Genomic DNA, 18,156 nt, shown 5'->3' on the forward strand with positions numbered 1-18,156 from the left:
ACCGAGAGGAGAGAGTGAAAAGTAATAGGGTTTTCGATTTTTTTTTTTGATCGTGCGACTTATCGGTTTATCCAATCAACGAACCGAATTCAGTTCTGGGATCGTTGACACGAGGTCTTCGATTTGAGGTATAAATTTTATATTTTTGGCGATGTTTGAAATTCGTCGATTTTTGGAATAAATCCGATAAATTGTTAAATCATACAGAAACTGAAGATTGTTGAATAATGTATAATTTTAACGAAGAAGAGATGATTATAGTGATGTTATTTTGAATTATTCTCAATTTATTATAATTAGTAAATTTTAATCGTTTAATTGAGATTGAAGAATTATTTGTCAGTTATTATTAATTCTGTTTATATGTGGTAGAATAACCGACAAGAAACTACGTTTTGAAATCGGAATTGAATGATGTTATTCATTGAAATGAATATGTTATTGATGTAGATAAATTATTATACTGATATCTTCAAACTACATCGATTGGAACGAAGAATTGAGGTATGTTGCGATCGAGTAACATACGACATGTATCTGTATCATATGATATATGTTGGATTGAATGAGAATATATGTCTATATGCCTTATTTATTGATTTTATGTGGCATACATGACATACACGTTGAGCTATGATCCTTGGATACCTTGATATGATTGGATTTGATTATGGGGTTTGTGAAAACGATGCTATGTTTGGCATTATGTGGCCCTTAAAGCATATTCATTAGTGGCTCCGCTGATTGATTGAGATTTGGGATTTGATAACGCTTTGTCGACGTTATCATACGAGTATCCCTGATTGAGGCCGATGTGCCAGCTCGAGCATTGATTTGATAGCGATTCGATTGATTATGACATGTGCTCAGTAGATGGGCATTTGACCTGATACCTCCACGACATACATGCATTGCATATTATATATCATTGTTTAGATGTTTTGTGGTATATATTGTTGTTGCTTCAGACTGAGCTTTGCTCACCCCAGAGGGGGCTGTTGTTGTCTTTGTATGTTGACAATGACAGGTACTCCAGGTTATCAGGAGACCGGAGATGGTACTTCTGGAGGGAGTCACAGTTTGAGTTGAGGTTTAGTGGTTGTTTCCCAGTGTATATGTTTATGTATCTATATATCGGGGCATGTCCCGAGGATATGAGTTTGTTTGTATTCAGTTGGTTTTTATTACGTGTGGGCATGTTTTATGATGTGAGATGAAATACTAATTTTAGTATTCAAACAATGTGTTTTGGGCTCATCGTAAAGAAAATTTTAAACTCGTTTCTGCTGTAATTAATTAACCCTAATCAAATTGTATTGTAATAACAATTAGGAGTTAAGGGCCCCACAGCAAACAAGTCGTGTAGTTTTAACTTGTTCAGATCTTTAGATACTCTCATAGCCATAGTTTTTACATCTCATTCTCTGGGTAAAGCTCTCATTACTTTGAGTGTTATTTCTCTGTTGCCATATTCTTCCCCAGAGCTGCTAGCTCGTTAACTAAACTGCTTAAACGTTCATCAAACTCATTCAGAGTTTCTCCAACTTTCATTTTGAGATTTTCAAATTTTTGCATTGCTACAGACAACTTATTCTCCTTTGTCTGTTCATTTTCTTCACAGATTTGGATGAGTTTTTCCCAAATCTCTTTTGCAGTAGGACAAATCTTGATCTTATTGAAGGTGTTCTTGTTGAGAGTTTTGTAGAGAATGTCCTTCGCAACATTGTCAAGATTAACTTTCTTTTTTCTTCACTTGTCTATTATCCTCTGTGCTTGTCAACCATCTAAGGTGCCCCCTCAGTAACAGCAATAGCAGTTTTAGGCTTTAAAATCTTTAGTGGACCATCTGTGATAACAAACCACATGTCATTGTCTTGAGCTTGCATCCGGATCTTCCAGTTATCAAAATCTTCTTCAAAGAACATGTGTACTTTGCTGAAGTGTCCCAGATCTGTTGTAAATATTTAGAACAAGAAAAATCTGCTCTGATACCACTTGTTGGGGATCGATAAAGAGTTTAGAGGGGGGTGAATAAACTCTTTCCTTTGTTGGACTATTTTTCAAAGGGTGCTAGAATCCTGTTAGAGATTATAGCTAATCTTGTTCGAATGTAAATCCAGCAGATCACAATAATAAGTGCGGAAACGATCCGATGGAGTACGGTGAGAAACAATAAAACAGTAGGCAGTTGAACAGTGGTTGTTTCTGGAAGTTCGAAGACAAAATCTTCTACATCTTCCATTCTTCTGCTTCCAGAAGGTATCACTAAAAGACTTGGATATTACAGTACAACACTTGTAGACACCCACTTCAGTAGGGCCTACCCTTAGCCTACTGAAACTCTTAGTTACACAAGTCAGTAAAACAAATACAACAAAGTTCTGGAAAAGACTCTTTCACATATTACAAACTCTTCTCAATAATATATAGTAAGTGTTTAGCTTGAAGAGATTTCGAAATAGCAGCAGCACAAAATGATCTCAAAAGATCTGATATAGATAATAAAGCGTGTGCTGCTTTTATGTATGTTGAGCTTGAAGATAAGTAGTTGATGATAGCTCATAACTCACGTTGGAATAATCGTAGCGAGGATAATGATAATGACGTCTTCTTTTCTATAAAGGATTGACCTCTATATATATAGAAAGCTTTGAGTCCAACGTCTATAATTAAAAACAGCTTCCGAGCCTCCTGAGTAAAATCAGCTTTAATACCTAAAAAAGGTCCTGCAGAAAGCTTCAGAGAAATCAGTCTTGTTACTTACCAAAACTAGTAAGGAGCGATAAATGTCTTTGTATAGCATTAATGGTGCAATTAATACTATAACTAGGTAAAGTAACGGTAACATTTAAGACTGTAACGATTCAAACAAAAGACGTTAAGTTATCTTCTGCTTAAGCTAAGTTCTGCTTTTAAAGCTATGTTCTGCTTTGGTTTTCTAAGCCGTTTCAGTACTCGAAGAATACTGCTTTTGTTAATGCGATACGAGAGCTTCTGCTTTTATACTGTCTACTGATTATAGTTATCGCGACCTACTGGTTTTGACTCTCATCACTGCAATTAAATTAAGTCTAACATATATATATATTGAAAAATAAGAAGCAAATAACGTATTGTACTCCTGGGAAAATGGGTAAGATCAAAATAAATTAATTTGTTAGACGCAATTTTTTTTTTAATATATATGCCAAATATAGTAATAGTATTTTTTAGGATAGATGATCTGTTCGAAGAGGGATAGATAAACGCATTAAAATTTTCTTTTAAACACCGACAAATAATGCAATCGGTCTTGATATTGTTAGCTATACAAGATCTGGTTTTCTCAATTCTTAAGAACGGTCGGACCACAAATAGTGCGAAAAAGTGTATATGGGTTCTTATGATACTTTTATACTCAAATATAAAAAGGCAACATAATAAATAAGTGCAGTAAATAAGATGACACAAGAATTATTATGGATGTTCGGAGCGAGCTCATACATCATCCATTCTTCCACTTAGGAAGGATTTTATTGGAAGACTTTGATTTTACATTTGTAACGACTCGCTTCAATCTTATGACTTATCAACTGTCTAAGTTGAAACTCCTAATTATCTTTCACCAACAGTTGAGACTACAAGTCTCACAACAAATACAACACGAATATATGAACAGAAAATGAATCCTCATATCAAACTTTCGAGTAACTTCTCAAATGTTCTTGACAGAAACAATTGAGTAGTTGACAGAAGCCATAGACGATCTTGATGATCTGATAGATATCTTGAAGCGAGAGCTATTGAGCAATAGTTGATATGAGTGTGAAATATGCTCGTAAATCTTTCGGAGAATGCAAGCCTAAAAAAATTGCTTCGAATCTATGTAAAATCATGCTGCGTTTTTAGAAGTTTTTCTTGGCATCCTCTATTTATAGTGCTCTTTGAATTTGCATGTTCAACATTTTACTGCAGCTCATTTAGTACAAAAGTATTGTTCTTGGCTGTCCTTTCTTGATTCAAAGTACACTTATATGAACAATTGGGCATTTTCCAAATACTAGGTTGAGTATATCAAATATGATGCTAAGGCTTAAACTGGTTGGATAGCTTTGCGGAGAAAGATTTCTCATTCCTTAGCCGGAAAGATATGTGGCTATGAAAGAGGGATTCTTTTTGCCTATTCTTTTTTTTTTTATAGCAGGTCTTGAGATCGGTTGAACTAGTTCTTCTGAATCTTCAATAGAACGATCAAGTACTTATAATGCTTGAATAATCAAATTGGTCTAACATAATAAGTTCTTATTTATTTTCATCGAGATGTAACAATATTATAACTAATAAATTATGAGGAAACATATATATTTATACATTTTTTTAATGATTAATTATGTTACAAAAATTAATTGCCTCCCCCACTGTTCCTTGACTCATTCGGCAAGGCAAAATCAACATCATTTAGATTTTGGGATTTAATATTTTATGGGTTTAAATTTTATATATTATTTATTACTTAAAATAAAAGGGCTGATATATTATATTTATAGAGTTTGGCACATGCATAAAATTAATTAAATCAAGTTTATTTAATTTTGGTGTGGTGTAATAATCAAACCTAAACCAAATTTCTCATATTTGTCTAAACATAATCTAAATTAAAATGGTATAAAATTATGTGTTGGTGCACCCTCACGATTCCGATTGTCTCATAGATTTGACATTTAACCTAAATAGTGGTTAGCAAACAAAGGTGAATGGCCATCCTTCCAATAATTTCCTCTCTTTTGCCCCCACCACAATATTAAAGTAATTAAATTTTAATTCGAAAAAAAACATACATATATTATATATATGTATGTATAATGTAAGACAAAAGATAATTATCCCAAGATAGTTTTCGAATTTGTGAAGTAAGTGAATGTTTGATCAATGATTATGTGTTTGATGACCCTTACCAATATCTTCTCAGACAACCTGTCGCACAGAGCTTCCCATGTTTCTAATAAGTTCTTAAAGACCTTCAGTAATAGAAAAAAAAGTTGAAAAATCATATTTCATCACCAAGTTAATAAACCGATGAAAAAAAGATTGAAATTGAAAAAAAATGTGTAAATTGGTGGACTGAGATTATAAATTGATCGACAATAGGACTAAAAATGAAATACATGCAAGTTTAATGACAAAAAAATATAATTTTTCTCTCTTACGTGGATGTATTGTTTTTTGCAATATGATCAAATAAGCTGATTTCAAATCTTATTTTTTATTTGATTTAAATATGTATAAAAAAACCTAGTGAATCTTGCCACATGATATATATTAACGTGTAAATGATCTCATTTTGATTTTTTGTTTCAAAATTTATGTTTGAGCTAGTTTATATTGATTTGTTACATTCAGATTTTCCAAATTATAGAATTATGGGAATTAAGGAGTATTTTTGGAAGAAAATTGATATAAATTTTTATTTTAAGTTCAAAATCTAAATTATAATAATTAGTATAACAATATTAGATTCTCGAGATGCATTTTTTTCCCAAAAGTGTATACCCATAACATCCAGACCAGCAAGAAAAGCCAAAACAAAGAAATCTTAATGACTCATTTTCTTGCGAAGGTGAATTTGTGGGAAGCATATATTATCCATTCACACAAATTACAAGTAATTTTTCAAAAAGATTGCAAATTAGATAATTATTTAGACATAATTTTGAATTTTATTTTTAATTCTATTAAAATTTCAAGTTTCACTTCAAAATGGTGTATTCATCACAACGATGAACGTTAATTATAATAGTCTACTACTATAATATTTTTAAATGGTCGGATCGATTTTATTACTGGGAGAGACGCTAAAAAAATTTAGATAAATTTTAATAAGTACTTTTAACTATTTATTTAAAATGACCATGTATTATTATTATTATTATTTTGATATTTTGTATTTGTTCTTTATGATTTTGGTTTTCTGTATTATCAAATTTGAGTATTAGTATGTTGTTTTTGAGTTTTTTTTGTTTTTTTTCCCGAAAGTCCTTTTTTTACGACGTGAAGCTGCTTCATAATTTTGATACTTTATATTTGTTGTTTTGTGATTTGGTTATCTATGTTGTCAAATTTCAATGGAAAACTTGCAATTCTAGTCCTATAACTTGGTCTATATTGAGTTTTAATCTCGTAACTCGTCATGTTTGGTTTTTTATCCACTGACATGGATTTTGTTTTGTTTTGGTTTTTTTGGCCAAAACCCACAAACTCCTTCAAAAATTGTTGATCTGATAACGATGCTATTTTACGTAGCTCATGTAGCAAGACTAAACTCATATTATACACATCAACTAAAATCTTAAAAAATTAAAATAAAAAAATAAAGCAAAACAACACCCAATATTTTAAAATAGGAGGAAAAAAGCTTATCATTTCCTTTTAATTTTGCTTAAATATATTTTAATGTATATAATATATGTTTTATTCGTGATATATGAGCCATGTGAGTGGATATATATTCCAAATAGGCAATATTCAATATATTTATTTGTTTTAAGTAAAAAAAAAGGGACCAAAACAAAAAAAATAATCCAAGTTAGTTGATGAAATCAAACATTGACAAATTATAAGACTAAACCAAAAAACTTATCAACTCACGTGAATAAAATTGCTAAAATCCTTTTTTTTTTTGGACGTGAAGCTAATGAAGCACCATTGCGGCACTAATATAATGCAGCACTAATATAATGTTGATGTTTGCAGTTTCATGTAATTAGTACTCCGATAAAAATGATTAAGATTTTTAAAAAATTTTGAAAAATACAAAGCTAAAAATGATATTCTACAGCTTATAACACTAAAATGTTAATAAATAAAAAAAGAGAGAAGAAAATATATAAAATCAACCAGTTAACGAAGTAAGCAAACTTCTGATATAATACAAAACCTACAGCTGCACCATATGTCAAACAAGTAAACTCTAGTTTGCTCCCACCCTTTTGTCCGCAAGGCAAGAAAAACTCAAAACTTGTGCACTTTTAACAAATTACAAGTTTGATCACAAATTTCCCTTTGTGAATAAATTAGAATGAATCCATATATTTCAGTAGCATAGAGTACATTTTTCTTCAAAAAGGATATATGGCCTTCAAGAAGATGACCAAGGCCACTTTTACCAAAGCTCTGGTTATCAGAATCAACCTTTTTTTCTTGGCATTTTTCTTGCTTCTTTATGTAATCCTTCAGCTCTGCCCTTCTTCCGCGGATTACAACGACCACCTAACTTCGGCTTCTCGAGTTAGATGTTCATTGCAGAAGTGCCATCATGAGGTGAGGTGAGCTCAATATGTGTATTTTACACTTATATATATTTTTGATTTGAAAAGAAAAAGAAAAAACAAATTTTTTTCTTGTTTTTTGATCAATAATGTGTTTATTAGATGGATAATAGGATTAAGATGAAATCTATGCTGGAAGAGAACGATGAGGCAAGTCAATTAAAGCCTCCAAGGGAGATGATCACGAGGGAAAGACCGCGTTTCTTGAGCGAAATCCGGAATGGGATGAAGGTAGGAATGGTAAACATGGACGACGAAAATGTTTCCGAATGGAAGACGCAGGGAGAGATGGTTCCGATTAGGTTTCAGAGAGTTTCGAAGAACTTCGAATGGAAGGACTTGTTCCCTGAATGGATAGATGAAGAAGAAGAGATCGATGGCCCCTGGTGCCCCGAGATACCAATGCCCGAATTCGAGAAGCACGGCCACATGGACATGATACTTGCCAAGTTGCCTTGCAATGTTTCGGATCAAAGGGATGTGTTTAGGCTCCAAGTGCACCTTTTGACAGCAAACTTGGCAGTGAAGAGAGGGACATGGGACAAGAATGGGAAGATGGACGTCGTTTTTCTGAGCGAATGCAGGCCAATGATAGAGCTTTTCCGGTGCGACGATTTGGTGAGAAGGGAAGGGAAGTGGTGGCATTATAGGGTGGAGATGGAGAGGCTGCAGCAGAAGGTTGCATTGCCTGTTGGATCTTGCAATCTGGCATTGCCATTGTGGGGAAAAGGTATGTGAACTATTTATTTTTATTATTATTATTTTTTTTTTCATTCTATTTGATATTTGCAAGTTTGATTATATGTGAAATAACATTTCATCAATTTTTAAAATATTTTTTTTCTTGTTTTTTGCTTTTAAAAAAAAGGGATTAAAATTTCATGTTTGGAACTGACTTACAATAAACAGAAATAGGTTCATTGTGTTTCTTTGGCTTGTTTCTGTCTTTGATTTTTAGTTATATTTTCCTCAATCTATTTAATCAATATTCAACCTTTTACCTTACTTTATTTATAATCCATCTAATCTTATTATTATTATTATTATTATTATTATTATTATTTAGATGTCTTTATTATTAAATTTCTTTTATCAAAACTAATTTGTAAATTATAATCTTTGACAACATTTCATAAATATCAATTTCTTCGTATTTTGAATTTTATTATTTTAATAAAATATATTTGATTTATGTTTTTCAATATTTATTAATATAATTTACTAATATATATATATATTATTAAATTTATTTTATCAAAACTAATTTGTAAATTATAATCTTTGACAACATTTCATAAATATCAATTTCTTCGTATTTTGAATTTTATTATTTTAATAAACTATATTTGATTTATGTTTTTTCAATATTTATTAACATAATTTACGTATATATATATATTATCCATTAGTGTAATCAAAAGTTTTTTTGTAAAAAATAAATTGTTTATTTATTCATGTAAAAACAACATTTTTTTCGTCATAAAAAATAAAAAGAAATAAACGAAAATATTGTTGCTTCAAAGCCGTCACTCCATTGAAAAAATTGTTTGTTAGCTACACCCACCACACCACCTCCTTTTAAATAAAATAGTTAGGTTTTTTTTTTATTAATTTTTTAAAAAAGAATGCATGGATAATTGACCAAACCAAGAATATTACACATCAAGTTAAGTAGTATAAGACAAAATTTCATATTTTGGTATTATTTTATTGCTGAAATTTCATTTTCAAGAGACCATATTTTGGTAACAAATGTTTGATTTTCATGATTAAAATCAACAATGATGGGACCCAAGTGAGCAACCAAAAAAATTTAATCTTGAATTATGCACCTAACAAAATAAATATATTTTCGCAATTATGTTACGTTTGGAAATGATGTATTTAAAATTAATGATTTTCAGTCAATAATAACAATTTTTTCGATTTGTTTGAATAATTCCATTTGATTATGTATTTCAAATCCTAACTCTTTTTTTGATTCATTGTGGTGGATTTCGAATTCACCGCAGCATGAAGTTATTTCAAATCATTCTTCAAATCCAAATCATTCCATCCAGACACAACCTAAAATTATAATTTATGCGTTTTGTAGTAAATTGTCATTAAATACCAACAAATACTTGTTGCATATTAGTACTTAGTTATATTAACCTTGGAATACTTAGTGATAAATTTTCCAATTAAATGTTGTTTCATTATATTTTATTTTTCATAATAATAAATCTATTATAGGGGAGGAGTATTTTAGGGGAAAATATGGAAAACTCTGTGATAAAAAAAAATAGTTATCTTGAGATTTCACACCTAATAAATTAGTATAAATTTCAAAATGTTTGAAGCTATTAAAATGTGAGGTTTTGTCCAATTGGTTTCTTGTAATAATCTTTATCATCTTAAGATATTTGTTAGGGTTTGGTCATCTGATTACTCAAAATTTAGTCTTAGTACAATAACTTATTTGCGTTTTAGCCCTTTTTTTCCGGAATGTTGCGTCAGATATTGATGACACAACGTCGATTATTGCTGATAAGATGTCACATATTCATGAAATACACAATGCTATGTCAATATTTCGATAGAAAAAAGAACTAAACAAGCAAAATTAGTCAAGTTGTTGTACTAAAACCAAAATTTGGCTAATTAAATGTCCAAAAGATTCTTTCTATATAGGCTAATTTATCAATTTTATTACTTTCCCATTTTGAAATCAACAAAAAATTTGAAATATTATTCAAATAATATGTTATTAAAATTGATGTGCTGATTCACAAAGAAAGTAACAAACTATAGCTTAATTCATTAATTTTGGATTAAATTTGATTGTGAATATTTGAATATTTAATTTAATATGTATTTAATTGTTGCATGGAAATTAATTAATTCCCAGGGATCGACCAAGCTTTCGATGTTTCCCAAATCAAAGGCTCCAAAAATACACCGAAACGAGAAGCCTACGCCAGTCTTCTCCATTCCTCGGAGACCTACGTCTGTGGCGCCATAACACTAGCTCAAACCCTCCTCCAAACCCGAACCGACCGCGATCTCATCCTTCTCTTAGACAGCTCCATATCCGAACCCAAGCGTGACGCACTCTCCCGAGCAGGGTGGCAGCTTCGAATCATCAAACGGATCCGAAACCCGCATGCCAAAAAGAACTCTTACAACGAATACAACTACAGCAAGTTCAGATTATGGCTGCTCACCGAGTACGACAAGATCGTCTTTATCGACTCGGACATCATCGTTCTACGTAATTTGGACGTCCTCTTCAACTTCCCTCAGATGTCCGCCACCGGCAACGATGGATCCATCTTCAACTCTGGTATAATGGTGATTGAGCCGTCGAACTGCACGTTCCGCCTTTTAATGGCCCGTAGGAAAGAGATCATCTCCTACAACGGCGGCGATCAGGGTTTCTTGAACGAGGTTTTCGTGTGGTGGCATAGGTTTCCGAGGAGGGTCAACTTTCTGAAGAACTTCTGGTCCAATTCCACCACCGAGGCTAGTGTTAAGAACCAGTTGTTCGGTTCGGATCCTCCGATGTTGTATTCGATACATTACCTAGGGTTGAAGCCATGGTTGTGCTATAGGGACTATGATTGTAACTGGGATATCCCTGATCAGCGCGTGTACGCTAGCGACGTCGCGCATGCACGGTGGTGGAGGGTTTACGACACCATGGACGACGGTTTAAGGTGCGTTTGTGTGCTGTCGGAACAGAGGAAGATTCATCTGGAGTGGGACAGAAAGAAAGCTATTGAGAGTGGGACGAAAGATGAGCATTGGAGGATCAATATTACTGATCCAAGGAAATTTATTTGATTTGATTTGAATTTTTCAGCGTATAGATTTTGCTTTTTTCTCTTTAATAAATTTGAATGTAAAGAGCGATTATATGGAATTTATTTACAATAATTTATATGTTGTGTATTAGGTAGTTGTCACTATCCATGTAAATAAATTTGGTTCTCACTTCGTTTTTAAGATTAATATATATTTAATTTTGATTTGAAAATATATAGACTAATGAATAGGTATTTTGTGAGACGGTTTCACGAATCTTTATCTGTGAGACGGGTCAACCCTACCGATATTCACAATGAAAAGTATTACTTTTTAGAATAAAAAGTAATACTTTTCATTGATTACCCAAATAAGAGATCCGTCTCACAAAATATGATCCGTGAGACCGTCTCACACAAGTTTTTGCCTAAACTAATAAGCCAGAATAATTTAGGCTTGCAATAATGCACTAGCTACACAAAAGTATGCTCAGGTAATTTAGCCAAAGGGGTGATGGTATGATAATATAACATAAGGGTAAATTATCTTTAAATTCTCAACCCAAACAATTTGGGTTTTGGGTTCAGTTCTTTGTTTAGAGAGAAAATGTTTCTGAACTCTTTGCTCCACGTAAAAAAAATTTCTGCACTCCTCGATGCATATGTATTTTCACATATGAAAATCGGTATAAAAAATTTAAAATATAGCACTAATATATGTTATTTTAGTACCAACTGTTTCAAATATGAAATGAAAAATAAGATTTTGAATATAAAATTGGAACATATTTATTAATATCAAGACTTATGATACATGCTTGAATATTAATTTAAACAATTTAGGTACAAAAATATTAAATCAATGTTTTGATTTATATATTTATGGTATCAACTAAGACAAACTTGACTACAAAATAATGATTTACACTTTCGGTTATAGAGATATGAAATATAAAATACATATAGGTCAAATATTTTTGTAATGTGAACACCTTTTTTTTAAAAAAAAAAACAACAAATATAAAATAGTTGGTACTGAAAACTCATATATTTATGCACTCATGATATAATATATTTTTGGTAATTATTTTCATCCATATTTCATATGGTGTTTTTTTCAATGTCTTTGTGTGGACATTTTTCCACAAACATTTCTAGATTTTCAAGCACATAGCCCCAAAACGATGGCGACAGTTAAGCAAATCTCATCATAGATCGAACCATGTCCATTAATGTTTGATTACGATGTTCTATTACACCATTCAGCTGTGGTGTTGCTGAACGAATCCACTGTGAAGGAATCTTATTCTCTTTTAGATATTCTCGGAACTCAGTACTTAACTGTTCTCCACCTCAATCAGATCGAATTTCTTTAATATCATTTCCTAGTTGTTTCTTTACTTCAATTATGAGTTATTTAAATATTTCAAACTTTTTATATTTGTATTTTATTAAATACACATACCTCAATTAGTCATCATTAAAGATAATAAAGAAGGAATTTCTATATTTCGTGCCAACACTTAGCGGACCATACATATCTGTAAAGATTAAATCCAATAAGTCATGTGCACATTATACATTCCCTTTGAATGAAGCCTTGTTCATCTTTCATTTCATACAGAATTCACAAGAATGTAGAGATATTATGTCTGACAAGTAAAACATACTTTCTTTCTCTAGCTTGTGCATTCTTCTTTGAAAATATGACCTAGTCTAGTGTGTCATATGTGTTAGGTTTGCAATATCTCGTTTTCTTTCTTTGTTGTTGATTGTGTTTTGACATTGTTTAGTGAAATATCTGAATATTTCTTGCAATTTAACGTCCTTCAATGTATGGGCTTGTAGCAACGGAAATAGATTTAATATTTCTATTCGGTACTTTTTCTTCATAGGGCCAGAACTTTCTTTTTTCTTCATGCCAGACGAAGAACCAACAAGAAAAATATGCTTTAATTATTCATAGTGACTTCATATGTAATAATCATGTTGACCAACTCTTCAAAGGTTGCCTCTAGCTTGTTCATATTAAAGTTCACCACAAATTTTCAAACGAGGAAGAGAGAGACAACAAAAGATTTCTGTCGATAGCTCGTTTTGGATGACCAAGTTCAGGCCTCTCAACTTCTCAATGAAATCGATCATGCTCACACCTTGCTCATGCACCGAATTTGTGCTCAATGCGACTATTGTAGATGCAAGTAGATTTCAGCAGCATTGACCGATTCCTTGAACTGCCTTTGCAGTTCATTTGACATGGAAGGGAACATATAACACTTAGCTTGCATATCATGGTCCCATGATTTCTCAAGATTAGCAGTTAAGCAGGACATACATTAGCAGACACCTCCTTTGGAGGAGCTTTAGAAAGTATATTTGAGATCTTCTATGCTCTAGAACAATTTATAAATTTCTTAGCTAGTTTGAATAGTTAGGACCGGTTAGTTTGTTTTGACTGAGTATTGTGGATTAAAAATTACTAGAAATCATGTCAAAAATTTATATACCAAGGATAAAACATGTAAGCATTTCTAACATTTTTAAATAATTTATAATGAGATATATAATATGGACTTTAATTTTATAAATTTTTCTCTCACTATTTTGGCATTTTATTCATATTTATTTAGTGATTATGTGAGGTCCAATAAGCCAATTATAATTCCGAATAATACTAGTCAATTATAATTTACAAAATGTAGAGGCCAAATGCATCCCCATGAAACTCCCATGTAATTTTTCTCATATTTTAAAAGAATCCAATAATATGATGTGGTTCATCTTCACGTTCAAACTAACCCATCATTGTCGAACCGTAATGTGTAGTCGCCATGAATTCTCCTAATAGTATGAGCCGAAGTCATGTGTGTTATATCCAACTCACATCACATATATTAGTGGAAGTCTGTTGGGGATCGATATATAGTTTAGAGGGCGGGTGAATAAACTCTTTCCTTCGTTGTACGTTTTTCAAAGAGTGCTAGAATCATGTTAGAGATTATAACTGATTTTGTTCAAATATATAACCAGCAAATCACAATAACTTGTGCGGAAACGATCTGATGGTTTAAGGATGAAAACGATAAAACAGTAGGCAGTAGATAATTGTTGTTTATGGAAGTTCGAAGATGAAATCTTCTACGTCTCTCCTTCTTCTGTTTCCAGAAGGTATCACTAAAAGACTTTGGATTTTACAGTACAACACTTGTACACACCCACTTCAGTAGTGCTTATCCTTCGTCTACTGAAACTCTTAGTTTCACACAGCACAATATAATGAATATAGCAAAGTTCTAGAAAAGACTCGTTTCCAGGTTACAGACTCTCCTCAATAAGATGTATCAAACTTGAATCGCTTGTGAAGAGATAAAGAAACAACATCACAGAATGATCTCAGAAAATAAAATATCTACTATAAAGCGTGTGCTGATTTTCTGTATGTTGAGTTTGAAGATAAGTAGTAGTTGATGATAGCTCAAACTAACGTTGCAATAATCGTTACGTTGGTAATGCTGATAATCTTGTTTTCTATAAAGGATTGACCCTTATATATAGAAAGCTTTGAATCCAACGTCTATAATAAAAAACGGCTTTTGTGACTTCTGAGTAGAATCAACTTTATCACCTAAAAAAGGTCATGCAGAAAACTTCAAAGTAATCAGTATCTCTTTCAAAATAAGCTGAAGTAATGAACTCTATAACCCTTTGGATAAGGGTTATTTATATCTATGTAGTCTGGATAGGGTTTGTGGAACTCCGAGCGACCTATTTGTCTCAAGGCCGGTCCATATAACTTTTGAACAGTTTCTCGTACCATTTTTTGGTCTATCACAAGAATAAGATCAGGATGCTAATCCAACCCCCTGATCAGCTGTTCAGCAACATGTATTATGTAAGGACCGTGTATCGTGTTATCGTAAATCCTGTGTGATTATCGATAATTCATGAAATTGATATGTGATTATGTATTTGATGTATATTATGACAAGGAAATTGAGAAAATGAATATTGAATATGAATTGACGTTGTAAGAGCTCGATTGGAGAGGCCGGACGCCAATTTAGTACAAACATAAATAATTGCACAGAACGAGTGGCGCCCGGGCGGTAGAAAATGACCGCCCGAGCGCCAAGGTAGAAATTTTGAGTGTTCGGGCAGAACACTTCGCGCCCGAGCGGTAGTTTGTGACCGCCCGAGCGCGGAGCAAGTGGCATTTGGACAGAACATGCCGCGCCCGAGCGGTAATTTTTGACCGCCCGAGCGCGGTGCATTTGAAACTCGGGGGCAGAACCTCTCGCGCTCGGGCGCGAGAATTCTACCGCCCGAGCGCGAGAGCGGTGGGAAGATAAAAACAATTTTTGCCGTTCGTTTTCTTCCTTTCATTTTAGAGGCTTCGAGAGAATACGAGGGAATTCGAATTTCTTTCGTCCGAATCGACTTCAAAACGCTGTCTAAACGCGAAACAAATTATATATTTGTGATCTTCGCGTCGAGAGCTTCTGACTGAGGTAATTTTCTTCTAGTTCCAGCAGCTCTAAATATCAAAGTGCTGGAATAGCATGTATTTGAAGTTGAATTTCTGATATGTAGTAGAATAACCGACAAGAAACTTGTATTCGAAGTCGGAATTGAATTATGATATGAATTTTTGAAGTTTCAAATGATATTTGAAACTCATATTAATGATTTTGGAGTATGTTATTGATTGGAATGAGTATGTTATTGATGTAGATAAAGTGTAATATCAATATCTTCAGGCTACATCAACTGGAAACGAAGAATTGAGGTATGTTGCGACCGGGTAACATACGACAGGTATCTGTGTTATATGATATATGTCGGATTGATTTGATTGATTGGAATGAGATTATGTGTCTATATGCCTTATTTGTTGATTGATGTGGCATACATGACATTGAGATTGAGATATCGATGTATAAAATAAATATTTTGTTAACACACATCGTTTTATGCATACATCGATACATGACATGCACGTTGAGCTATGATCCTTGGATACCTTGATATGATTTGATTGGATTCTGGGGTTTGTGAACACAATTGCTATGTTGGTATTATATGACCCGTAAGGCATAGACAATTGTGGCCCCATATGATTGGATATGAGATTTGGGACTTGATGGCGCTTTGCCGACGCTATCATACGAGTATCCCATATTGGCCGGTGTGCCAGCTCGAGCATTGATTTGATAGCGATTCGATTGATTCTGACATGTGCTCAGTGGATGGGCATTTGACCCGATACCTCCACGACATACATGCATTGCATACCATATATCATTGCTTAGATATCTGTGGTATATATGATTGGTTGTTCCATACGGAGCTTTGCTCACCCCCAAGGGGGGCTGTTGTTGTCTTTGTGTGTGGACAATGGCAGGTACTCCAGGATATCAGGAGACTGGAGAGGGTACTTCTGGAGGGAGCAACAGCTTGGGCTAAGGTTTTATGTTTTGTCTTGTTCCCAGTATATATGTATATGTATCTATATACCGGGGCATGTCCCGAGAATGTGAGTTGTTTGTATATGATAGATTTTGATTTCTTGTGTGTATGTTTATGACGTGAGATTAAATACTATTTTTAGTATTCAAATAAAATGATTTGGGCTCATTGTAAAGAAAATTTAAACTCGTTTTCCGCTGTAATTAATTAACCCTAATCAGATTGCATTGTAATAACGATTAGGAGCTAAGGACCCCACACAGAGTGGTATCAGAGCATAGCTGGGAATGCTCGATTGAGTTTTGTGTACACTTGAATAGGCACAAATGAATTGTGCGCTTGTGTTTGAATTATTTGTATTACTTGCTCCTACTTGATTTGATTCGAGTAATTATCTGATGAGATTGATGATAAGAGATGATGAGATTATGAAATTTTGATATTCATCTTTTGATTTGTAGATGGATCCCACAAATGAAACTGCGAGTAGCAGTACTGAGAGGATTGTTGGGCAATTTGAAGGATTGTCCATGGATGTAGTGATGGCTCGATTCCAGGATCTGAAACCACCGAGGTTCTTTGGCACTGAGAGTGCTGAAAGAGCTGAGGCCTGGCTAAAGGATATTGAGCACCTGTTTAATATTGTTGAGTATTCTAAGGCTCGGAGACTGAAACTTGCTTTGTATCAGTTGAAAGACCGAGCTAAATCTTGGTGGGAAGCCGCTAAGATTGGACTGAATGAAGCCGGGATTGAAGTCACATGGGATGTCTTCAAGGCCCAGTTTTTGGAGCAGTATTCTCCTCCATCTTATTATACTGCACAGGAGAATGAATTTAATAATCTGCAGCAGGGAACGATGTCTGTTGCAGAGTATGCTTCGAAGTTTTCTACTTTACTGAAGTATGCACCTCACGTAGCTGGGAATGTGAGGGCAAAATATAACAGGTTTGTAAATGGATTACATCCTGCTTTATATACTTATGTTGTTTCTGGATTGCCTACCAGCTACGTAGAGGCAGTTGAACGAGCCAAGGCAGCCGAGGCTGGACTTAGGAGAGGAGGTCCACAGTATACTCCTCCACCTCCGGTGTCAGCTCAGTAGCCTACTTTGAGGCCGAGAGGTAAGAAGTTTAAGAAGACTGGTTCTGTTTCTTCGTCTTCTTCGAGCTCTAGTGGATCACAGCGAGGGAGTCCTGTGATTGCACCCTATTGTAGCCATTGTGGGGGTAAACATTCTATCGAGCAGTGTCGAGGTATGTTTGGTACTTGTTATCAATGTGGGCAGGAAGGTCATTTCTCTCGAGTATGTCCGAACAGGGGTACGACTTCTGCTCAACCCCAGCCAGGATTTAGAGGTGGCCCCGGTATGACGAGACCTACTGTTCTTGTTCCATCATTTCAGCAGTCGAGTGTCCCACGATATCGAGGACCGGGTGGTAAGAGTACCCAAGTTCCTCCTCAAGTGAGAGTGTATGCCATGACTGAGGATCAGGCAAGAGAAGCTCCTGGAGGCGTGATTGCAGGTATTTGCACGCTTTGCGATTATCCTGCACGTGTTTTATTTGATACAGGAGCATCTCATTCATTCATATCTCATGCA

At 33.7% G+C, this 18,156-nt stretch overlaps 1 protein-coding gene and 1 long non-coding RNA gene across 4 annotated transcripts; both read left to right on the forward strand.

Moving 5' to 3' along the window:
* Positions 1 to 8: 8 nt before the first annotated feature.
* Positions 9 to 16,588, forward strand: LOC142520110 (uncharacterized). The gene is made up of 3 exons (XR_012813906.1): positions 9 to 128; positions 15,821 to 15,875; positions 16,491 to 16,588. It is a non-coding gene; the product is annotated as an uncharacterized LOC142520110 (long non-coding RNA).
* LOC142521398 (UDP-glucuronate:xylan alpha-glucuronosyltransferase 2) lies at positions 6,919 to 11,289 on the forward strand. 3 transcript variants are annotated; one of them, XM_075624603.1, is made up of 3 exons: positions 6,919 to 7,301; positions 7,418 to 8,034; positions 10,195 to 11,289. In XM_075624603.1, the coding sequence occupies exons 1-3, from the start codon at positions 7,108 to 7,110 to the stop codon at positions 11,127 to 11,129; spliced, it is 1,746 nt and encodes a 581-aa protein (XP_075480718.1). In that variant the 5' UTR covers positions 6,919 to 7,107; the 3' UTR covers positions 11,130 to 11,289. The 3 variants fall into 3 exon arrangements, with proteins under 3 accessions (XP_075480718.1, XP_075480717.1, XP_075480719.1); XM_075624602.1 differs by having other exon boundaries at positions 6,919 to 7,296; positions 7,407 to 8,034; XM_075624604.1 differs by having other exon boundaries at positions 7,187 to 7,301; positions 7,407 to 8,034.
* Positions 16,589 to 18,156: the final 1,568 nt, after the last annotated feature.

The sequence above is a fragment of the Primulina tabacum genome, chromosome 12 (assembly GCF_025594145.1).
Source record: "Primulina tabacum isolate GXHZ01 chromosome 12, ASM2559414v2, whole genome shotgun sequence".
Lineage (NCBI taxonomy): Eukaryota > Viridiplantae > Streptophyta > Magnoliopsida > Lamiales > Gesneriaceae > Primulina > Primulina tabacum.